The sequence below is a fragment of the Peromyscus leucopus genome, chromosome 2 (assembly GCF_004664715.2).
Source record: "Peromyscus leucopus breed LL Stock chromosome 2, UCI_PerLeu_2.1, whole genome shotgun sequence".
Classification (NCBI taxonomy): domain Eukaryota; kingdom Metazoa; phylum Chordata; class Mammalia; order Rodentia; family Cricetidae; genus Peromyscus; species Peromyscus leucopus.
The window spans coordinates 90,509,071-90,533,429 of NC_051064.1; the positions used below are offsets into that span (position 1 = coordinate 90,509,071).

At 43.6% G+C, this 24,359-nt stretch overlaps 1 protein-coding gene across 7 annotated transcripts in view; it reads left to right on the forward strand.

The window, feature by feature from the left end:
* Window positions 1-2,236: 2,236 nt before the first annotated feature.
* The window catches only part of Snapc3 (small nuclear RNA activating complex polypeptide 3), a 34,710-nt gene continuing 12,587 nt past the window's right edge, over window positions 2,237-24,359 (forward strand). For all 7 annotated transcript variants that reach the window (XR_005090859.1, XR_005090861.1, XR_005090857.1 and 4 more), the window contains exons 1-5: window positions 2,237-2,583; window positions 3,272-3,349; window positions 10,692-10,776; window positions 19,447-19,551; window positions 22,432-22,581. Coding sequence is in view for 1 of the 7 variants with exons in the window: in XM_028873287.2 (XP_028729120.1) it covers window positions 2,282-2,583; window positions 3,272-3,349; window positions 10,692-10,776; window positions 19,447-19,551; window positions 22,432-22,581 (720 nt within the window). In the remaining 6 variants the exon portion in view is untranslated. The remainder of the gene's footprint in view (window positions 2,584-3,271; window positions 3,350-10,691; window positions 10,777-19,446; window positions 19,552-22,431; window positions 22,582-24,359) is intronic.

The following is a 24,359-nucleotide window of genomic DNA, read 5'->3' on the forward strand; positions in this document are numbered from 1 at the left end:
AGATACCATAACAGGTTGTCAGTCTTCTCTCAGAGATCAAGCCTCAATTTCAGTTTCCTGAGACTTGAGTAAGCAGTTTCTGGGAGGGCCACGAACAAAAGACATAGTCCTTGCAGTAGCTCCCTTTCTGCAGTACTCTGACGGCTCAAGGTTCAGCCAGTTGTTTACTGTCTGGGACCCCTCGCCAACTTAGAGCTACGGGCATGGATCAGTGTGAATGTGTGAGGCCAGCCAGCCTCCATGGCAGCTCAAGGACAAAGCTTGGGACTTGTCCAGGCCTGTCCAAAATGATAACTGTAACTTCCAATCAGTAAATTCAAAGGTTACACACCCTCACCCAATCATATGACACAAAGGCTCATGCTATCCTGCTTGCAGTTTTTCCCTTTAAAAACCCCTCACCCTGAAAGCTCAGGGCCGTCCTCCACCACTGTGTTGGATGTTGGACACAGACCAAGGGCTTGCTTGTTATCAATAAACCCGTGTGTTTTGCTTACACACCAGATCTAATTATAGATGGTTGTGAGCCCCCATGTGGTTGCTGGGAATCGAACTCAGGACCTCTGGAAGAGCAGACAGTGCTCTTTACCTCTGAGCCATCTCTCTAGCCTCCCCCTCTTTTGTTGTTTTAATTGAACTTGTTTCCTATTACTTTGACTTGGCATTTCTTTTCTTTTTTTTTTTTTTTTTAATGTGTCTGGATGTTTTGCCTGTATGTATTATCTGTGCACTGCTTGCATGCCTGATGCCCAAGGAGGCCAGAAGAGGGCATCAGATGCCCTGGAACTGTAGTTATAAACAGCTGAGAGCTACCATGTGGGTGCTGGGAACACAGTCCTCTAGAAGAGTACCCAGAGCTCTTTAGCCTCTTAGCCATCTCCCCAGCTCCGCTTGTGGTTTTGGAGACAGGTTGTGATGTACCTCAGGCTTACTTCAAATTCCCTAAGTACCTGTAGATGACCTTGAACTTCTGACCCTCCTGCCCCCACCTTGCAAGTGCTGGGATTATGGGCATGTCCCATCACACTGGGTTTATGTGGTGCTGAGGATTGATCCCAGGGCTTCAAGCATGTGAGCCAAATATTCTATTCAGCTGAGCTACATCCCAGCCTATCCAAAGACAGTTTCAAAACACAAAACGTGTAATATTCATGCACTGCAATTTAATTCAACCAAGAAAGGAACAAAGTACTGAAACTTGCTACAAAGTGGAAATATTCTGCAATATTACAGAAACCAGTTACAAACGATCATATATGTTTATATTAAATACAGAAAATAAGCTGGGTGTGGTGGAACACACCTTTAATTCCAGGATTCAGAAGGCAGAGGCAGGCTGATTGCTATAATCTCAAGGCTAGCCTGGTTTACATCGTGAGATCGTATTTCCAAAAGCCCAGATCCCAAACCTTTACAGATGCAAAGTTCTTGGCTGAAATTGGAAGGATTGGGAGTCATAGTTAAAAGCAACAGATTTCCTTTTCAGGAGTGGTAAAACGTTCTCAAACTAATCGTTGCTCAACTGTGAATATCCTAAGTCACCGAGAGAATAGCTTAAATGGGTGAATTATACGTTATGTGTCACATGACCACCATACAAGCCAGGGCTTGTACTGCACACCCTGTTTTGATCTTTGGAACACCTGAGACATGGCAAAAGCTTCTTGATTATCTAGACCCACTGAGTTTTAAGCTACTTCTATTTGCTAGTTTTTAAAATATACATCATGGCTAAGAATGAACGGCGTGTGAAGCACAGCCGACGTTCCAAAGCATTACTATTCATGTATACAGCGAGGCACACATGCAAACGCACACAGGGCCTTTCGGAAGGTTCTGATCTAACCGGTCTCAGTGCCTCTGGTCCTTGCCCTCTAGGACTCTCTCGCTCTAGAACATGGGGGGACGGGGACGGGACAGTAGCATAGCTCCCAACATCACTGGTCAAAAGTATCTCTCTCATGAACCAGGGCTGAGGAAAGTGTGAGAGAGGCCCCAGTGATAAGAGTCTTTAGGTAACTGTGGGTCCCAGTAACCAGTCAGCTCCGCCAAGCGCACAACCGAGCGGCGCCGCCCTCGGACGAGCAGAGAACAATGCACCCAGCCCTGCCCCCAGCGACCGAGCCGCGCCCAGGTGGTGGCCGCGGCCTGCCGGGAAATGTAGTTTTTGAGGCCTGGCTGGCGCAACCGCCCGCCGCCCGGGAGCCGCGCGCAACTACAAATCCCGTCACGCCCCGCGACACTCGCTCGCCAGCTTTTGCCGGAAGGGATCGCGGCTGACATGGCGGAGGACCCGCAGGGCGGCGGTGCGGGTGGTATGCAGCACCCAGTCCCCAGTGCGAGCCACGGCAACTTCCCAGAGTACGAGCTTCCGGAGCTGCACACCCGGGCGTTCCACGTGGGTTCCTTTGGGGAGCTGTGGCGCGGCCGGCTCGGGACCCGGGATTTGTCGCTGAGCGAGCCCCAGGCAGCCGCGCAGCCGGCGAACGGAGGGACGTCGGACAACGGCTTGGAAGATGCTGCGGTGGCCGGGGATCTGGGCTGCAGTCTGGAGGCGGCCGCAGAGCTAAGGGTCGTGTGCGGGTGAGTGCGCGGCCTCAGGGCTCAGCGTGGCTCCGGCTAGGTGCAACCTCCTCCCTGCGCTCCCCAGGGACTCTTCCGGCCGCGGGCCAGTGGTTTAACCTTCATCCCCACCCCACCCCCCACCTCCCAAACCCTTTCCGGAAGGCCAGAAGAGGTGCTAGGGTCCAAAAGTACAGTTTATGAGGGTCGATCCAGTAACGGGACGCGACAATTGCATAAAAGACTTTCTTCTCTGATCTTTAAGGCGCTTGCTGGAGTAACAGTGGTAATGTATCTATCATTGACATTTGGACAATGGAAGTACGTGGAGATGGAGGAGACTTGATCAGAGCAGTGTTAAAACCCCAATTAACCGTAGTCTCTAGTGGTCCTCGTGAATATGTTACTTAAATTTCCTCGAAAGTACCTTACCTGGGGGTGGAAGCATAAAACTTACTTGTAATGGTCCTCATTTGACAGTACTGGCTGTCCTCAAATGAACATACATCCTTTCAGTATAACATATTGGCACAGAAACCATTGTCTTGAATTCTGGCCTCCTTTGAGCCGCCTGCTGGATTTCATAAGACTTCTTAATTATTCAGTGATGTATTTAGGACAAGCTCTGACCCGCCTTTGAAAAAAGCACGGCTGATTATAAAATGTTGCTTTTCCTTTCTCCCTCTCCCGACCCCTCCCTCTTTCTAAGCCTTGATAAACTGAGATGCCTCGAAGAAGGTGAAGACCCAGAAGTCATCCCAGAGAACACTGACCTAGTGACTTTATGGTATGATTTTGTTTTGTTATATGCTGTTTGTTTGTTTGGGCTCTGGGACGAAACAATGTACCACTAAACTCCACTGTTAGCATTTCTGCTATTTATCTGAACACTTTTTGAATATTTTACTTTGGAAAGTATAGTATTGTTCTCCACATCCTCACCACTTAAATCCGACCATTGAGTTTGGCGTCCTGGCTCATGGCTGTAATTCCATCACTCAGGAAGCTGAGTCAGGAAGATTAGTGCAAGTTAGAAACTAGCCTCCGTTACATAGTGAGTTCAACAATGATTGATTTTTTGTTGTTTTTTAAACATTTGGACTTCGTTGCTTTAACTCTGTGAGTATGGGGTACAATTGTGTGTTTTTTCCCTGCCTGTACATCAGTTTGTAGCTCCAAAAGTACCATTTTGCATAATCAGGGTGATATTCTTACATCTAAAAAAAAAATGTAAAAGCACAAACCTCTAATAGCCAATACATATTCAAATTTTCACTTATTTTTTAATGTAGACTTAATCTACTTAAATTTTGAAATACAAGCTAAGTACTCAGATGGTGTTTCTCGAAATACTTGGTAAAGAGCCAGTTGAGGCTGGGAATGATGGCACACACCTTTAATCCCAGGGAGGCAGAGGCGGATCTCTGAGTTTCAAGGCCAGCCTGGTCTACAGATCGAGATCCAGGCCAGCCTGGGGTGTGTGATGTCCCAGGCCAGCCTGGGGTGTGTGATGTCCCAGGCCAGCCTGGGGTGTGATGATGTCCCAGGCCAGCCTGGGGTGTGTGATGTCCCAGGCCAGCCTGGGGTGTGTGATGTCTCAAAAAAGGAAACCAGCACCGGTTGTTTTGTTTCTTAATTTTTTTCCCTGGAGACAGGGTCTCTCTGTGTGACAGCTTAAAGGCGTGTGACACCACCGCTCGGCTCGCAGATTAAAATGTTGGACTTTTCAAAAAACCTAAAGCTTGTCTTTCCCTAAACCTTCCTTTCTTGTGTCACTAATTTAACATAAAAATAAACACAGATCTGGCCAGAGTGCGGCTCACATTTGTAATCCTAGTATTTGAGAGACAGAGGAACGAGAGTTGCCAGAAAGTCAAGGCCAGCCTGGTTCCAGGCTGTTTGGAAAGTCTAAGGCCCTTGACTCTCGGTTCTGCCACTGTCTCCCCGTCCAACGTCTTGGCACACTTAGGTCTTAACGAGGGAAAGAAGCCCGGTGTGAGAAAGTGACCTGCTCTGCACCATCCCCTGTCATCACACGCTAAACAACTTAGCTTTGGTACTTAAGGGTTTTTGTTTTCCTTTTTTCTTTTTTAAAGGTTTATTTATTTTTATGCGATGTTTTGCCTGTGTGAGGGTGTCAGATCTCCTGGAACTGGAGTTACAGAGAGTTGCGAGCTATGATGTGGGTGCTGGGAATTGAATCTGGGTCCTCTGGAAGAGCAGCTCTTAACTGCTCAGCCATTTCTTCACCTCCCAGTATTTAAAGTTTTAACCACTTAAAACAGAAGGTTTTAATTCGTGATCTCAGAGAGGGAATTGTTAATGTGCTAATAGTAAAATCTGTTTCCCTTACATTTAACCCATAACAAATTCAGCTAAGGTATTCTACCCATCCCCCTCACTGGTATGACCAAGAAAGCACTGTTCACTGCCCCAACCAGCATGTACCATTTAAAGGATAAGAAGAAACTGTAAGGTTCTGCAAGAAAAAGAGAACCGCAAAATTGGAAGATCTATAACTGTAGTTAGTTTTTCTATGGGTCCCGCCACGCCCCGCAGTCCTGCAGCCCACTTATAAAATAAACACACAGACGCTTATATTATTTAAACTGTTTGGCCTGATGGCTCAGGCTTCTAGCTATCTAGTTCTTACATCTTAAATTAACCCATTTCTATAAATCTATACCTTGCCACATGGCTCGTGGCTTACCAGTATCTTACATGTTGGTACTCATGGCGGTGGCTGGCAGCGTCTCCTGTCCCAGCCTTCTACTTCCCAGCATTCTCCTCTCTCCTGTCCTGCCTATACTTCCTGCCTGGCTACTGGCCAATCAGTGTTTTATTTATACAGAGCAATATCCATAGCACATAACTCTTATCCTAAGACCCAAACAGAAATGATGTTTTAAAAGTAGATTTTGAGCCACCAAGATGCATTAGTGGGTAAAAGTGCTTCCCATCAAACCTGACAACCTTAGTTTAATTCTTGGAATCCATATTGTAAAGGAGAGCCTACTCCTCGAGTCCCCTCTGACCTCTGTACTCCACCGTAGCAGGAGTATACACTCATACTTGCACACATAGTAAACAAATAAATGTAAAAACAAAAATTCAACCTTAGACTGCTAGAATGACAGAAAAAACCACCATTAAGTTGGGGCTCTTCTAAACTGATCCTAAATATCACAGAAACACAGGAGGAAATGAGACTCCAAAGAGAACTCACTGCAGGAAGTGACTGTTTATGAGATCAGCTTGAGAGAGAGGTGAGAGTGCAGTAAAACCAGGACTCAAATCAGAGAAACTGAAAAGAAACACAGAATGTTTATATGGCAGAAGCACTATCAACAATGGCGAAAGGTAGCCTGTGAATTTGGAGAAAATCAAGTATTTACCACAAAACACCTCACGGGAAAATGAGGGGAAGAGAGATGTACCAATAGTTTACATTAAAAAGTTCAAGAAAGATAATGTGGGTATGTGGAGCCCAGTTACAACCCCTTCTAGACCTGGCTGAAACACTGAGGTGGAAGGGTCACTGCCAGTCCCACGCAGGCTTGGACTACAATCAGACCTTGTCTCAAAAGACCCCAGAATAAAGATGTACTTGGTAGCAAAATGCTTGCCAAGTATGCACAAGGCACTGGTTTCGATCCGCTGATCCAAAATCAAAACAAAACTGAAACCACTGATTTGGCCTGACTCCCTTAGGGCATAAAAACTAGTAGGAGAAATGTAACCACAACAATGAAGAGTCAAGAGTGCCACACATTTTTGGTCCTACTAATCCTTCCCATTCCCTCACTTCTACACACTGACCCTTGCAGACAACCAACCTCTCTCTCTAGCTTTGGTTTACCCTGTTTGTTTTTTCAAATCAGTGGATACTTGTACATTTTATCTCCTTTAGCAGTCTGAGTTCAGTTAGGAAAAACAGAACCGTCACTTTAATGGAGAAAGCTTAATCTAAAGGACTGTTATCTTTATAGCTGGGCATAGTAGTCATACCTGTAATCACAGCACTTAGGCGGGAGGCAGGTTTTGAGACCAGCTGGGCTACATGGTAAGTTTCTGCACAGCCTGGGTTATACGGAAAACCCTCCAGATTCAAAAACAAAACAAGCAAAAGCCTTTAAAGAAGGATTGGAGCAATGAGGTCTTGACAGAAATAATAAAGGAAATATGAGTAATGACAGAGTGGGTGTAAGGAGCGTCCCCCCTTGGGCTGAGAGGATGCCAGAGGAGGGCCATTCTTCCTTCCCCAAGAGTAAGACCCAGATCCCATAAGAGAGGGCCTGCCTATGTTTCCCGAGTGCAGTGATGTTCCTGGGCTGGAAATCCACCGAGTGTGCCAGGGAAAGCTATTGAGTGAAAGAGGTAGCGAGGAGAGCTGCTGGGCACCAGGTGCTGTGGACTGCAGGAGCTGGGGATTGACAGAGTGGGAGCTGTGGACCCTTGAGGACTCTGCTAAGCTGGCATGGCAGACCAGGAAGCCAAATCTTCCCTCATGTGCTACATACAGTACAGGGTTTCTCTGTTCCGTTATTTACAGAGTCAATGAGTGCCAGGTGGCAAAAGAAAACTATTTGAACTGTGAAGGTTCATTTTCACAGAAGAGGTAGAAATGTGTATTTGTAGGTAAGAACCAGTGGATTGTACCTAGCTTCCCTTTCTTCCAAGGTTACCATATGCTGTGTGGCTTTGCTTTCTCCATTCACTACTGTGTCTTGGAAGTCACTGATTTCAATCTTCATCATAGCTTCATTGTTTACTTGTGTGGATTTCCCATAGTGTGTTAAATAGTCTCCTATATTTATTATGTATTTAAGATACTATAATATTTTGCAAGGTGGACGTGATAGCTCACATCTGTAACCCTGTGCCTGGGAGACTGATAGACCATGAGTGTAAGGCTACCCTGGTCAGTAAGACCCCATCAAAAAAAGGAAACTAGGCTGGGCAGTGATAACGTACACCTTTAATTCCAGCACTTGAGAAGCAGGTGGGTCTTTGAGTTTGAGGCCAGTCTGGTCTACAGGGCGAGTTCTAGGACAGCCCGGGCTGTTCTACAGAGAAACCCTGTTTTGAAAAACGAAAATAAATAAACAAATAAAAATTTAAAGAGTGGATAGCTACTAAGGAACAACATTAAAGATTATCCTTGGCTTACACACACACATACACACACACTTTATTATAAACAAAGAAAATGTATGTTTGCATATGAGTACATAAATCCAAACAAAATAGGATACAAAAACTAGCAAGTGAACAGGTGTGTTTTACAAATGTATAACAGCACCAAGGATGCAGAGACCTACTCTGCGTCTGCATGCTGGTGATGACGGCAGGCTGAAGGAAGAACGACTCGCCTGTTGGTATTTACCCGACTAGTGTAGCAGCTTGGAAACTGATATATGTAACTACTGCACTGAACAGATGGTAGGTGCCCGTCCTCGGAGCCATCCTCCTAACTTGTGGAGAGAAGTAAGAAGTTGAACACTGATGAGTCTTGTGGTTTGGTTTTGGGATTTGAAGTATCCAGATAGAAGGCTTTAGAGATGGCTCAGTCAGAGAAGAACTGAATTGGACCCCTAGTCCCCACTTTAAAAGAGGCAGAGTGCACATCTAATCTGAGACATGGGGATCCTGAGAGCAGTATGATAGAGAGGTGGCTGCTGTCCAGAGGACCTGGGTTCAATTCATAGCATGCATATGGTGGCTCACAACCTTTGTAATTCCATTTCCAGGAGATCTGATGTTCTCTTTTGATTTCCTGAGTACCAGGCACTCATGTGGTTTACAGACTAACATGCAGGCAAAACACCTATATACATATAATAAAATAATAATAATTTAAAAATATAAGTTGGAACCAGATATGGTGGTATATGCCTTTAATTCTAGCACTGAGAAGGTAGAGACAGATAGATCTCCAAGATCAAGACCAGCATGGTCTACAAGTTCCAGGCTAGCAGGACTCGCTCGCGCTCTCTCTCTCTCTCTCTCTTCTCTCTCTCTCTCTCTCTCTCTCTCTCTCTTTCTCTCGCTCGCTCGCTCTCTCTCTCTCTCTCTCTATATATATATATATATATATGTATATATGTATATGTATATACATATATATAGTAAGATCCTGTCACAATAAATAAATTAATTAATTAAAATAAAATAAAGGAACATGATAAAGACATCCAATGTCAACCTTTGACTTCCTTATACACACATGTATCGACACACACACATATGTGTACCACATGCACATAAAAGTATCTGTGTAAATTTAGGATTTTTAATATATAACAGGCACAGAAAATATAGATGCTTGTACACGCATGGGTTAACAGACATGATTGTGCCTGTCTCAGCCAAAAGGCTTAGAAACAGTAACTAGTAATTAAAACACACAGTGTCTAGATACTAGCTTCTAAATTTGTCTCCCATGCTGGACATGATAGTGTAATCTGTAATCCAATGCTTGGAAGATGGAGGCAAGAGGATCAGAGTTCAGGGTCATCCCTGCTATATAGTGAGTTCAAGAACAGATAGGGCTACATGAGACCTTGTTTTAAAATTTACAAAACCCCTCTCCAGTAAAGGAACGCAGTTTCCTAGAAGGATTAAAGCCAGGGTTTGGATAAGAGAAGCAGAGAGTGAGCTTTGAATGCCCGTGGTTCCACAAACTAAGGAATGCGTACCTTCTCCTACCAAAAATAATAAAAGATCAGAGCCTGTTGAATGTTTGGGGCCCCTTATGACTAAAGCTAGAACAATTTGAGCAACAAAATAATAGGTTTTTAACCCATGGAATAAAATGAGTGAGTGGAGTTTGTACTAATAGAAATGAGTGAAGGAGAAGGGACAAGTTATTTTGCAATAGAATTTCAGTGGGGGGAAAATCAACATTAGGTAAATGGGTTTTGGGGGGGGATGTCGGATGAGTGCTAAATTCCTGCAAGAAGCAGCAGTATTGCATTGTCTCAAAGTACCTCCCTCCAGGGCTAGAGAGATGGCTCAGTGGTTAAGACTCTTCCAGAGGACCTGGGTTCAATTCCCAGCACCCACATGGCAGCTCATAACTGTCTGTAGTTCCCGTTCTGAGGGGATCTGACACCCTCATATAGACATGTAGGCAGGCAAAACACCAATGCATATAAAATAAAAATGAGTAAATCATTAAAAAAAAAAGTACCTCCCTCCAGATCTTTATCCATTTCAGAGAAAATAAAGTACTGTCTAGTGGAGGCACTTGGCAGACAGAACTTAACTGACACAGGACCTCATTAGTAACACTGCATGTTACTACCAGACTCTTGGGCTGGCCTGCACCAAGAAGGATGCCATCAGCCTTGTAACGTGTTGACAAGATGCTGTTTATTCCAGTCACAGGGAAACTAGTCACCTAAGTCACAGAGTGCCCTGGCATTCTGTAAACAGACCCATTGGCACTCTGCTACAGTGTTAGAATCATGAAGGATGAGGAGAGGCTGAAAGTAACAGGTTGGAAGGTCAAGGAAACTAGCCAATGTCGTGTAGGATCCTAGACAGGACTCTGAACGGAGAAAAGAAAGCCCTACTTAAAGGTTGCATGCGGTCTGGAAGCCATCCGTAGTGAATAATCATTGTGCTGATGTTAATTCCTGTTTGGGATTTTGTGATCCCAGAAGATACTGGGAGGAGGAAGCTGTGGAGAGAGACAGAAGGGATATAGTCTTGGTACTGTTTTTGTAACTTAGGTCAAAAAGTAGTCTAAAATAATAAGTTACAAGATTGGAGCTGGTTAGTGTAGCTCAGTAGTAGAGTGCTTGCCTAGCATATGTGAAATTTTGGGTTTGACTCTTATCTCTGCTAAGACAACAACAAAAAATGTTGAAGATTAAAGATATGTTAAGACCTAAGTGGAAAGAAACACTTGCTGCTCTTCCAGAGGACCTGGGTTCAGTTCCTGGTACCTACATAGGAGCTCAAAAATTCCAGTTGGGAGGGATCTAATGTCCTCTTCTGCCTTGTAGGTGTCAGGTACACATGCAGGCAAACACACAAATAAAATAAAAACAGACCTTTTTAAAGCATATTTTAAATATTCAGGAAAGCATGCTGATCATTTTATTTTTATGTGTCCACGTCAGTGTTCGGAAGGGGCTCTTGGACTATCGGGAAGAAAACATCACGATAGACCGCGCCTGTAGACAAGAAACATTTGCTTATGAAATGGTAAGTCTCACCTTTCCAGACCTCTGCTATGAAACAGTAAGCTGAGAGCTAGTTGGAGAGCGTCACCCACGGCTCTGAAAGGGCCACACTTTGACTCCAGCTCTCTGGCTGATTTCTGCTTTTAGTTTGTCCTTATGTTGTTATCCGACCAAATTTGTGCCTGTTTACCACTCTGTTCCTGGGAGGGTTTTGTTCTGTTCCTGAGTTTACTCAGGAACCATATTCTTGTGGGAAGGGAGCAGGTTTTAGAACTTGCTATGTAGATGAGGCTAACTTTGAACTCTGAGGGATTCACCTGCCTCTATCTTCTGAGTGCCAGGATTAAAGGTGTGTACCACCAGCTTTTAAAACCATATTTTTAATCATTGCTTCATGCATGAAACTAAAACAAAGGGAGTGGCACTATTAGGTGTGGCCTTGTTGGAGGAAGTGTGCCACTGTGGAGGTGGGCTTTGAGGTCTCAGATGCTCAAGGCACACCCACTAAGACAGACCACTTCCTGCTGCCTACAAGATGTAGGACTCTCACCTACTTATGTAGCACCATGTCTGCCTGCACATTGTCATGTCCCACCATGATGATAATGGACTGAACCTCTGGCCTGTAAGCGAGCCACCTCAATTAAGTGTTTTCTTTATAAGAGTTGCCGTGATCATGGTGTCTCCTCACAGCAGTAGAAACTCTACCTAAGATAAGGTATTGAAGAACAGGAGCTGATAGACATGTGCCACTCTGGGGACTTGAGTGCATAAGGACAGCGCTTGTCTTCCACCTCTTCCAGCTGTGGTAGAATTACATAACAACACACTGTTTGGGCTGGGCATGGGTGTGCTTGCCTATAATCGCAGCACTCCGGAGACAGACAGGAAGGGTCCCTGCAAGTTCCACTCCAGCATTGTTTCCATAGCAAGGCCTTGGGAGGGTAGGACATGGGGGTGGATACACTCAAAATAGATTGTACATTAACAACTTGGTTGAAAATACCCTAACGAGGGCTGGAGAGATGGCTCAACAGTTATCTCAGAGGTCCTGAGTTCAATTTCCAGCAACAACATGGCGGCTCACAACCATCTATAATGAATGAGATCTGGTGCCTCTTCTGGCCTGAAGGCATACATAATAAATAAATCTTATTTAAAAAAAAAAAAAACCCTAATGAAACCTAGGATCATATACAGTAAATATACACAAATGAAAATTAACAATGTTAGAAATGAATAAGATGAAACCATTTTTGTCTATTTCAAGGGTTCAGTACAGTGACATTGGGGCTGACAAGATGCACTGTTGTGCCTGCCACCAAGCCTAACAATTTATTTGATCCCCAGAACCCACTTGATAGAGAAAAAGAGCTGACTTCCAAAAGTTGCCCTCTGACTGATCCGTTCTCTCATGGTGGCATGTTCTTGTCACAAACACACACACAAATAAAATGTAATAAAAATTTTGGGTTAGAGAGATGGCTCAGCACTTAAAAGTACTGACTGTTCTTCTAGAAGATCCAGGTTTGATTCCCAGCCCCTACATGGAGGCTAACAGTGGTTTATAACTCCCGTTCCAGGGGGGACAGATGCCCCCTTCAGTGGCCTCTGTAGGCACTACATGTACATGGTACAAAGACATACATACAGACAAAACACCCATACACAGAAAAATAAAAGAAATTTAATGTAATAAAAAAATTTTTTAAGAGTGACTTTAAAGCTAAGCATGGTAATATACACCTTTAAATTCCAGCCTTCAAGAGGTAAAGATGGAGCCAGGCGTGGTGGCACACGACTTAGTCCAAGCACTCAGGAGGCAGAGACAGGCTGATCTCTTGAGTTCAAGGCCAGCCTGGTCTACAAAGCGAGTTTCAGGACAGCCAGGAGAGTTAGACAGAGAAGCCCTGTCTCAAACAAACAAACAAACAAAAAGGCAAAGATGAGTTTGAGGCCAAGCCTCATCTCTGTAGCGAGTTCTAGGCTAACCAGGACCACACAGTGAGACCCTGTCTCAAGGAAAAAAAAAAAAGACTGACTGGATGTGGTGACTTACACCTTTAATCCCAGCACTTGGGAGCAGAGGCAGGTGGACAGGTGGATCTTTCTTGGGAGTTCAAGGCCAGCTGTGTCTACAGAGGAGTTCCAGGACAGCCAGGACTGTTACACAGATAACCCTGTCTCAAAAAGCCTAAAAAAGGAGTGGGGGCCGGGAGTTACATACACTATGATGTTTATTTTTTTATTTTTTTTTTTTTTAAAGATTTATTTATTTATTATGTATACAGCATGTATGACTTGCAGGCCAGAAGAGGGCACCAGATCTTGTTATAGATGGTTGTGAGCCACCATGTGGTTGCTGGGAATTGAACTCAGGACCTCTGGAAGAGCAGTCAGTGCTCTTAACCTCTTAGCCATCTCTCCAGCCCTTTTTTTTTTTTTTTTTAAAGATTTATTCACTATGATGTTTATTAATCATCATTTCCAGAACCAAACAAATTCTGTACCCAGTAAGAAATGACTTAGGGGGCTGGAGAGATGGCTCAGAGGTTAAGAGCACTGGCTGCTCTTCAGAGGTCCTGAGTTCAATTCCCAGCAACTACACAGTGGCTCAGAACCATCTCTAGTGGGATCTGTTGCCCTCTTCTGGCATAAAGGTGTGCGTGCAGATAAAACACTCATACATAAAATAAATAAATCTTTTTAAAAAGAAAAATGACTTAGTCTCCTTTCATTGGTAACCCTGGTCTATATGAAATTGCTATTCTATGTACCTTATGCACGTAAGTGGAATTACACATTTTTTTTTCTTTCTTTTTTTGAGACAGGGTTTCTACATATAGTTTTGGTGCCTGTCCTGGATCTCACTCTGTAGACCAGGCTGGCCTTGAACTCAGAGAGATCCGCCTGCCTCTGCCTCCTGAGTGCTGGCATTAAAGGCGTGTGCCTCCACCGCCACCACCCAGTATTTAGCATAAAGTTTAAAGGTTCATCCGTATTGTAGCATGTTAGAACTTCACTCCTTCCTGTGGCCAAATGAAACCTTTTGTTACATGGATATGCCACAGTTGATTTGATGATAGCTGTTAGCTTTTAAGTTGTCCGCACTTTTTGGTTCTTGTGAATTCTTGTTACTGTGAATACTGGCTTATAAATGTTTGGGTTCTATTTTCAGTTCTTTTTGTGATACACCTGGGGTGGAATTGCTAGGCACTGTGATGACTGCTTAAAATTTTATGGGCATGTGATGATTCTGTATTAATTCTGTTATCTTCCATAAAAAGCTGCATTGTGTATTCCCACTTCTAATTCCTGAAGCTTGTTTCTTCTTCAGATCCTTTTTAATTCATACATTCTGTTTGTTTAGAATAACCACCGCAGTATAGACATTTATCTTATTTTATAATTTTTCATTTATTTTTTCCTAATAGTTAATGATGTTTGTTAAGCATGTTTGTTTGTTTTTGTTTTTTGTTTTTTTTTTTTTTTTTTTTTTTTTTTTTTTGTTTTTTTGAGACAGGGTTTCTCTGTGTAGCTTTGTGCCTTTCCTGGAACTCACTCTGTAGACCAGGCTGGCCTCAAACTCACAGAGATGCACCTGCCTCTGCCTCCCGAGTGCTGGGATTAAAGGCGTGCGCCGCCCGGCTGCATTTTTTAAATTATTGGTCGACATCTGTTCTTATTCTTTACTAATTAGAGTATTACTGCCTTGTTACTGGGCGTTCAGAATGCTAGAGCTTTACCATATTTATGATTTGAGGATATTTTCTCTCATTCTGTGGCTTGTCTTTTCCACTGTTTTGATGTCAGGTTTTAAGATTTGATGAGATCAAGAATATCCATTTTTCTTTTCCATTGTTCTCTGCCTTTGGCATATTTAAGAAATATTACCTAACTCAGTACCATGAAGATTGTCCTCTTTGTTTTCTCTGTAAAGTGTTAAAGTTTTAGCTTATAGACTAGATCTTTGATTCATTTTGATGTTTTGTTTGTTTTTTAATTAAAACATTTTTTATTTTGTATGTTTGGGTTTCTTGCCTGCATGTAGGTTTGTACAGCACCTGTGTGCCTGGTGCCCATGAAGGCCAGAGAGGGTGCGAGATCCCCTGGAACTGGAGTTAAAGATGGTTGTGAACCCTATGTAGATATTGGGAACCAAACCCAGGTCCTCTTTAAAAAGTAAATACCTTCTTTCCAGCCCTATTTTGAGTTAATTTTAATATGTGATGTAAAATGAGGATTACCTTCATTCTTTTGTACATAGCAGTACACTACCAGCCCACAGACTGCAGCCAGGTGGTGTACAAGGCACCCCAAAAGCATAGTTTTGAAATTATATATATATATGTGTGTGTGGTTTTTGTTTTTGTTTTATTGAGACCTCAGGGTCTCACTGTGTAGCTCTGGCTAGCCTGGAACTTGCTATGTAGAGCAGGCTGGCCTTGAACAGAGAAATCTGCCCACCTCTGCCTCTTTGGTACTGGGATCAAAGGTGTGTGCCACCCCAAAATAATATAATATTGTAAGTGCTATACAGAAGCTATTCAAGGTTTCTCTAGCACTGACTGATGCAAAGCAGACAAGAAGACACTTTAGAAACAGCAGCTTCAGAAAAGGGTGGCAAGGTGAGTTTGATGTGGCTGATTCAGTGGGATAAATCCCTCCCTCCCTCCCTCCCTCCCACTCACTCCTTTCCTAATTTCTTTCTAGGAAGCAGGAAACACTAAGTGGTCGGTCTCTCAGCATGAAGGGCCACGTGGTCTTTTTGTGAGCAGTGAGGAAGTGAACAGAGATAGATAGATTTGGTCTAGGCCGAGTGCTGGCCTGCAGTGCACAAGGCCATGGTCCAGATCCCCGGTGCTAAGGCATGGAGTATCTCACTAGAATACCATCTTCATTTGGTCACATATGATGAAAAAAGTAAAGTTGCCCAAAGATACCTAAAGCCAGATTCTTTAACACAGAATGGGCTTTCTTTTTGGCACTTTGAAGGTCCTGATTTCTGCTTACCAGTGTTTGTATGCAGCCGTGAGCTTGTCAGCCTTCGCAGACAGCGTCTTCACCTCTGAGCCACTCGACAGCCCTCTGCTTTTGTTCTGATGTTAGTAATTCAGTCCTTGTAAAGAACTGACTTGGCGGGAGTGGTGGTTGAGAGTTGAAAGCCCATCTTGACTCTTCCTAAGGATCTGAGTTTGGTTCCCAGCACCCATGTTGGAGGATCACAACCTTCCAGGGACTGGCACCTCACAGACACACTCACACTCAGAAGTATTGCTTTGGTTAGTTTTCTGTTTTCTAGTTTGTTTTCTCCACCTTGTATTAGTTCCCCTAATTCTGGAATTGGTTTGTTCTCTCTTTTCAGTTCCTTATCCACAGTTAACTGTCTAAGGTGGCTTTCTGTTAGCTGTTTCTCTGAAGTGTATTCAGTATCTGCTCTCGCTGTCTCACAGTGCTTCCTAACTCCCCCGTATACTTTCCCTGTGGTTGTTTGACAAGTGGGTTGTTTTGTTTTGTGTCGTTTTAATTTTGATCATGTGTACATGTGTGTGCCTGAGTGTGGATTTATAAACATGAGTGCAGTGCCCATGGAGGCCAGAAGAGGGCATTGGATCCCCTGAAGCTAGAGTCATAGGAGGCTCAAGCAGCCATCCACTGCAATTGTGAGCCACCTCTTCGCCCATTGGTTTGTTTTTGAGAAGGGTCTTCCTGTCTAGCCCAGGCTGGCTTCAGAGTTTAAAATCTTCCTGCCCCAGTCCTTCCTGTCCCCACATTGATGGGGTAACAGGCATATAGCACTGAGCATGGCTGTACTGTTGTGTTTCTAAGATTCTCAAGCATTGGGAAATTTCAGTTTTCCTTGTTACTGGTTTCTAGTGTTAGTGAACTGTGATCAGAACTACTTTGTATGATTTTAGTTCCTTTAGGTCTCGTTGGTGGGCTGTCCTACAGAGTGGGTCATGTGCACTTGAGAAGGCTACTGTTGGCTGGAGGGGTCTGCTTTTTTATGTTAGTCTTTGTTTTTAGTGTTCAGTTCTTCCACTGCCTATTGAGTTCATTATTGTAAGAAAAATATCAAAATCCAGAATTGTGTCTTTTTAAACTCTTGAGTTTTTTGTATGTATTTTAGGATCCCTTTGTTCTCTGTATATTTGTAATTGTGTGTCTCACTGCTGTATGGTACCTTGTCTCATAATCTTCCTTAAACTCTGTTTTGTCTGACAGTAAAACAGCCTCCAACAGTTTTCTTTTGTTATGATTTGTATGGAATATCCTTTACCCGTTTACTATCAACATGTGTCTGTCTTAGTCCTGTAGACAACATCCAGCTGAATAAAGTTTTTGTAATTCCGTCTGTCAGCCTGCCCTTTCAGGCTGGAGAATGGAGAATGTCATCTGTTTACAGCTACACTAGTTCCTGGGAAGAAAGAGCTTCTATCATTGAGCTTTGGGGTGTCTTTTGTCCTCTGGTCTTCCATTCCTTCCTTCCTTTAGATACTGGCTTTTTGTTGTGCATCAGTTTAGTTCCCACCTCCTTCCTGTTCCGCATGTACCGAGAGTGTCTTCCTAGTGGTTATCTTGTGTGTGGCTTCAGTCTGAAGAGGGCTGCTGCTGCTGCTCCTCCTCCTTCTCCTGCTCCTCCTCCCCCTAGTGCTTCCCCAGCTGCTCTGCGTCCCCGCGTGTTCCTTCATCCTTAATGGACAGCTTTGCTAGACAGAGAACCCCGGGTTTCCGTCTTCTTCCGTGGTTTGAAGTGTGCCATCTGACTTGTTTCTTGTCTTGTTTTCTGTTGAGAAATCTGTTAAATCAGTTGCGGAACCTGATTTCCTGCAGTTAACTGGTTCCTATTAGTTCATTGACCATATTTATGACAGCTGACTTGGCATCTTATTTTATTTGCTTTTATTCAATAGACTTTTATTTATAAGTGAGTCTAGACTTTGCTTTTAGGAATAATTAATGAGCATATTAAAACTTTTTTTGCATTTGTTCAGAGAGAGTGCGTGAGACTGTTGGGCGGGCTGTACATGTACATACACCTGCCACAGTATGTATGTGGTCGGAGGACAACTTACAGGACTCAGTTCTCTATTCCCTGTATGGTTCCACACAGGCTTGGCAGCAAGCTTTACCTGCTAAGTTATCTGCCAGTCCTCATTAATTAACTTTTATTTTTCTTCAAGGCACTAGCTCTGGCTGTCCTGGAAGTCACTTTGTAGATCAGGCTAGCCAGAGAGATATCTGTCTGCCTCTGCCTCTGCCTCCTGAGTGCTGGGTTTAAAGGCATGCACCACTATTACCTGGCTTCCTAATTAACTTCAGTAATTTCAGTGATCGAGTTTCCTTGAGGTCAGTTCATATAGAATTCTTACTTTCCTGCACATGAGCCATATTTTCCTGTTCCATGTGTTAAGTTTTTGTTGAAAACTGGACATTGGTTGTTATGCTTTTTACTCTGCCAGGCTGTTTTGCTGTGTACATATTAATTGTATATGACCGTTGATAGTTCTATTCTATTACCTGTGTTCAGTCAGTGACCTAAATGTCTGGCTTCAAAAATTAAAGTTTTTAAAACCCTGTTAAGAAAAGTTATGTAAATATTCCAGTAGGTGGGTCTATCAGGTAATGCCTACAGGGCCAGTCAAGGAAAGCACCACCAGATGAATCAAAACACAAGCCCACATTTTAATGACAGGGTCTCTGCTTGTCTGCCCTGGCACCAGCCTGCTGTTTTGGGAACTCAGCTGCTGTCTCGCATCTGCAGTGGGATGGAGGGGATGGGGAGAAGTATTGGTTTGCACGTACTGCTTATTTGCAGAATACAGTCAGCTTCTCCCTTCTCCAGACACTCTCTTGCCTGTGGGAATAGCCAGCCAGTTTCCAGACTTCCAAAGAAATTGATTTCATTTTATCTTCTCAGCCTCGTGGCTGCTTTAGTTGAAAAAAACTGCTATTCTGCATGATGTCACTCCCATGCTTTAAATAACAAAAATATTTATTAGTTTATGTGTATGTGTCTATACCTAATGTATGAATGTATACCACATGCAGAAGGCAGAAGAGGACATCAGATCGCCTGGAACTGGAGTTACAGGTGGCTGTAAACTGCCACCATGTGCATGCTGGGACCTCGCCAAGAGCACTAAGTGCTCTTAGTCTTCAAGCTCTCCTCTAGCCCTGACTCCCACTAATTTTTACAACATCTTGCATTTTCACTGAACTGTTTCATTTTAGTGGCCCTTGTAACTATTAAGCACATAGAAAAGAATGTTATGTTAAAGATTATATATATTTGCAACCTGGAGTAGATTGCTGAACTTCCAAGCTCTTTCTGTTAAAACTGATTTTTATAAACATATTAAAGGCTATTAACAAGGAATAGTGATGAGAAATGCCATTCAGAACAATATTAGCTAATATTTCTGTTTATCATTGGTTGCTAAGCATATAACACCAGATGTCTTATTACATGTTTTATGTACACATTCCCCAAAACAAGTCTGTAAAAAGTATTTTCTGTTATTACACGAGGTGAAGCTGAGCTGAGGAATGGAGACTAACCATTCCTCACTTAGAACTGGACATCAAAGCCAAGGTTGACCAGAACCTCCCTGGGGGCTCTGTGCTGCATTGTCTCTTAGCTTAGTTGAGTTACAGTGGCTGATTCCAAGGTCTTGTTTTCTTTCTTCAGGAATCTCATGCACTTGGGAAAAAACCTAAAAATCCAGAAGACATGATTGAAGAAGGGGAGCTTATCCTATCTGTGAACATCTTGTACCCTGTTATATTTAACAAGGTCAGTAGTGAAACCTGGTTTTCATGGCTAAGTAACTTTGAGTAGTAGGGGCAGAACCTAGAACCTCAAGCATACTAGGCAAGTATTTTACCCTAGGGACACCACCAGTCCCTAAAAGTAACTTTGAACTAAGTATTTCATTATTTGAGTCCTCTCAAGTTTCAAAATAAATGTTAGCATATACAGTCTGACATCTTAATTTTAGGACTCACAGGATGTATTTGTGAGCTCTTTGTTTTAATAAGAAATGTTCCAGGGGCTGGGGAGATGGCTCAGAGGTTAAGAACACTGACTGTTCTTCCAGAGGACCTGGGTTCAATTCCCAGCACCCATGTGGTGGCTCACAACCATCTGTAATGAGATCTGGCTCCCTCTTCTGGCCTGCAGGGGTACATGCAAGTATACATAACAAATAAATCTTTAAAAAAAAAAAAAAGAAAGAAAGAAATGTTCCAACAAATTTCAAAAGTTAAATTTACATTTTTTTCTTTTTTTTTTTCTTTTTCTTTTTTTTTTTTTTTTTTTTTTTTTTCAAGACAGGGTTTCTCTGTGTAGCTTTGGAGCCTGTCCTGGAGCTCACTTTGTAGACCAGGCTGGCCTCGAACTCACAGAGATCCACCTGGCTCTGCCTCCCTAGTGCTGAGATTAAAGGCGTGCGCCATCGCCACTTGGCAGTTTACATCTTTTAACGAATGATTAGACTTATAACACTCAAATGTGTAGCTGATTTTGCAGTAGAAGCAACTGAAAGTATGTATATACCTCCAGAGTGATTCTAATTTGCTGATAGAGGAACAGAATGGACTTTGTTCAGAATCCTTGGGAAGTTCCTCATTGATGAAAATGCATAAAATAAACGAGTTAGGGATACTACCCAGTGTGCTATAGTTTCTTCTCTGCTGCTGTGCGGAAACACAGCCACCAGGGCAGTTACAGAGGAAGGGCTTAGTTGGGGCTTCTGGTTCCAGAGGGTTAGAGTCCAGAGGGTGAAGAGAGGCCGCAGGCAGCAGACATAGCCACTGGAGCTGGCAGCTGAGAGAGAGCTCACATCTCAAACTGCCACAGACGGGAAGCAGAGAGCACACTGACAATGGTGCAAATCTTTAAGCTTTCAAACCCAGGCTCGGGCTAGAGTGAGGCTCAGCAACTACCACTCCTGCAGAGGACCAGAGTTCTGTTCCCAGCACACACATCAGGTGGCTCACAGCCGCCTGTCACTCCAGCTCTAAAGAACCCACACTCTTTTAGCCTCCTCACACAAGTGCACTCCTATGCACATATTCACACACGGAAACACAAGCATACATAGGATTCAAAGTAAAAATGAGCCGGGCTCATTAAGGGTGGCGCACGCCTTTAATCCCAGCACTCGGGAGGCAGAGGCAGGCGGATCTTGGTGAGTTCAAGGCCAGCCTGGGCTACAGTGTGAGTTCTAGGAAAGGTGAAAAGCTACATAGAGAAACCGTCTCGAAAAACCAAAAAAAAAAAGGTAAAAATGAATTTAAAAAATAAATCCTCAGTGACACATTTCCTCCCACAAAGCCACACTTCCTAAGGCTCCCTTAACAGGACCAGCAACTGGGACCACTTTTTTAAATGTCAGAGACTATGGGGATATTTCTCACTCACACCGCCACAGCCAGTAATTTCTTAGAAGTCTCTACTGAAAGAACTGTGTTCTGACTTGACATGGACCTGTCCTTGCCCTCCCCTTCTTTTACAGTGTCAAGAACTGAAGGCCAGGTCTGCACATGTTAAGCAGGCATCAGATTTTGTATCTGTTTTTGCTTTTTTAGAAATAGGTCCTAAATTCTGTGGTTTATGTGTATTGCTATACATAATTTGCACTTAAGTAGGCTTTTATGAAGCACCTTGATTGTACTTACTAATTTCATTGCTTGAGATCTCAAATTACTATTTTATTTTTGGGGTTTTGTTTTTTCTGAGACAGTGTTTCTCTGTATAACAGCTATGGCTATCCTGGAACTGAATTTGGAGACCAGGCTGGCTACTTGCCAGTTTTTAGAAATGAATTTTTTGGGTTTATAACTTGAGAGCAGGATGTAGATTGCTAACTTCAGTGATGCAACTTCCAGGAAAATTCAAGACATTACTGCTAGATGAAGTTGTATTCTAAAGGCTCCTAGTCCTGATGTCAATTTAGTATCACCTTGATTATAAACTTTAAAGTAAAAAATTCTGTTATCAGGTGTCTCTTTTGTACCCAGTGGGTTTTTAATTTGGGGAGGTGATTGGGTGATGGTGGGAGAAGTTAGTTCCATCTGAGCAAATGCAAACCACCTAAGAAGAAAGAGCACACCACAGAAGGCTGAAATGAGGAATGCATACGCAACTCTTCGGGTTTCTATAGGAGGTGTAACCAGTTTAGGGTTGGTTGGTGTGAGCGCTCCGACTCCTACCTCTCGGCTGAATTACACCCAGCACCTTGTGTGTAGACATGCATTCTACCACTAAGCTAACTTTTCTAGATTGGTCTTCTGATTAATGGATATGAGGTAGAAAAATACAGAAACTAAGGAAATATAGAATGGCAACTTCTGGGATTTATTTGTTTTCAGTACTATAGATCAAACTCAGAACCTTGTGCATACTCAGGCAAGTGCTGTACTACTGAACTCTGACTCCAGCCCAAGGGGATAGGTTAAATAAAGAAAATGACGACTGGCATGGTAGCACACACCTTTAATCCAGCACTTGGGAGGCAGAGGCAGGTTGGTCTCGGTTTGAGGACATCCAGGGCTATGCAGAGAAACCTGTCTCAAGGGGGAAAAAAGTAGGAACTTCGTTTAGATCAGGTCTTGGTGGGATTTGTGGTTAACTGGTCTTTAAAATGGACACTTACTTACTGTTTGACTGCAGCACAGAGAACACAAACCGTACCAGACAATGTTGGTATTGGGCAGTCAGAAGCTCACCGAACTGAGGGATTCAATTTGCTGTGTCAGTGACCTCCAGATTGGCGGAGAATTCAGTAGTACTCCAGACCAGGCCCCTGAGCACATCAGCAAAGTAAGGTGACCTTTCCCTTCCCCTTAAAGATGAGGAAAACAGGAAGCAAAGGAAAGAGTGAGTGCTGCAGCGGGGCCCGAGTGTGGACTGAGTGTTCTCATGTTCGTGGGACTGACTGGGCGCTGTTGTCTCTCCTGCCATCCCTGGAGTCTTTCAGAGGCAGTGGTTGTTGTCCACTGTCTGCTCACATTTACAGCTGTCTGACGCCCCCTCCTGAGCTTTCCTGCCTGTCTAGCTGGCCGGCCACTTGTCTTTCCTTTCCCTTACAGTCGGACTTGACCGGGCTTCCTTGTTCATTTGTCTCTAGTTCCAGGCCTGAGCTCAGTCAGCACTCTCCATGGCTTTCATTTTGGTCTCCATCCTATTCAAAGTGCCGTGAGATTTTAGTCCACCTTAACTACCTCAAGGAGAAGTTGGCAGTTCGCCAAGAGCTGCCGCCCTTTGACCCCGTCTTCACTGCTGTAGGGTCACGGCCAGGGTCAGACAGGGAGATGGTGGACCGTTGATCTTCGCTGTGGTTTCCTCTTCGTGAGGCAGAAAGGCCCCAGGGCCTCTTGGAGAGAGCCAAGTATCCATGGACTGCCAAGACATTTTCAGGAGGGAGGGAGGGCTTACCTAAGCAGACAGAACGACCCTATCTTGCGAATCTCAAGACAGAAAGACTGCTCTGGTCCTGTTACATGGTGCGACCTTGGCAGAGGACCCTGGATTTACTCGCCCACTAAGGAGAGAGAGGGAGGGCATCGCTCTCTGCAGGCACATAAAGTGACATCTGAGAGAAGTAGGGTGAAGTTAGAACTTGGAGAAGAATCACTAGCCATGTACATTTTTATTTCTTTGAGTTTTGAGTCCCATGTTAACACCCCATGGGGCTTCACACGGTAAATTTGCTTAACTGTCTTCTCCATGTGTTCCATGTTCCTGTTTTGAATATTATGGTGTGGCAAAAAGCATCTTACCATGCATCTGGGGGTTTCATAGTCACATTTCCAAACTGGGTTCCAGACTTGCCATGACCATTACAGTGCATATCATACCTGGTGCTGTGCCCACTTGCCCTATAAACCACTATGTTCTATGACAGACGTGGAGATGAGTGTCATAGCTCAGGCAGAGGTTGCACTAAATGGTTGTGATTATGTTGAAAATGGTTTTAAGAAACTTAAACTCTTCCAAATTACCATGTCAGTACTTGGGGGAGATAACTGCAGTGATAGAGAGAAACAAATGGAATCTTAAGGAAATAGGTTCATCTTTCTTTTCAAGAAGAAAGCACTCGTCTCTGCTCACATTTACAGCTGTCTGACGCCCCCCTCTTGCAGGCTTCTTAACCCTACCAGAAAAAGAAGGTATAGCTATAAATAAATTACTTTAACGTGGGCTGGGCATGGTGGTACACTCAGGAGGCAAAAGGCAGGCAGATCTCTGTGAGTTCAAGGACAGCCTAGTCTACATAGCAAATTCCAGGACAGCTGGGGCTACATAGATTTTTTTTTCTTTAAAAACCAAAAGGAGGGGTTGGAGAGATGGCTCAGTAGTTAAGAACACCGGCTGTTCTAGACGACCTGAGTTCAATTCCCAACGCCCACATGGCAGCCCACAACTGTAACTCCAGTTCTAGGGGATCTGACATCCTCACATAGATGTACATGCAGGCAAAATACCAATGCACATAAGTTAAAAATAAACTATTTTTTAAAATAGGATTAATTTAGTGTGACAAATCTGACTTCACCCTTTGTAGCCACCTGTCCGCATTGGTAAAGAGCAGTTGAGTC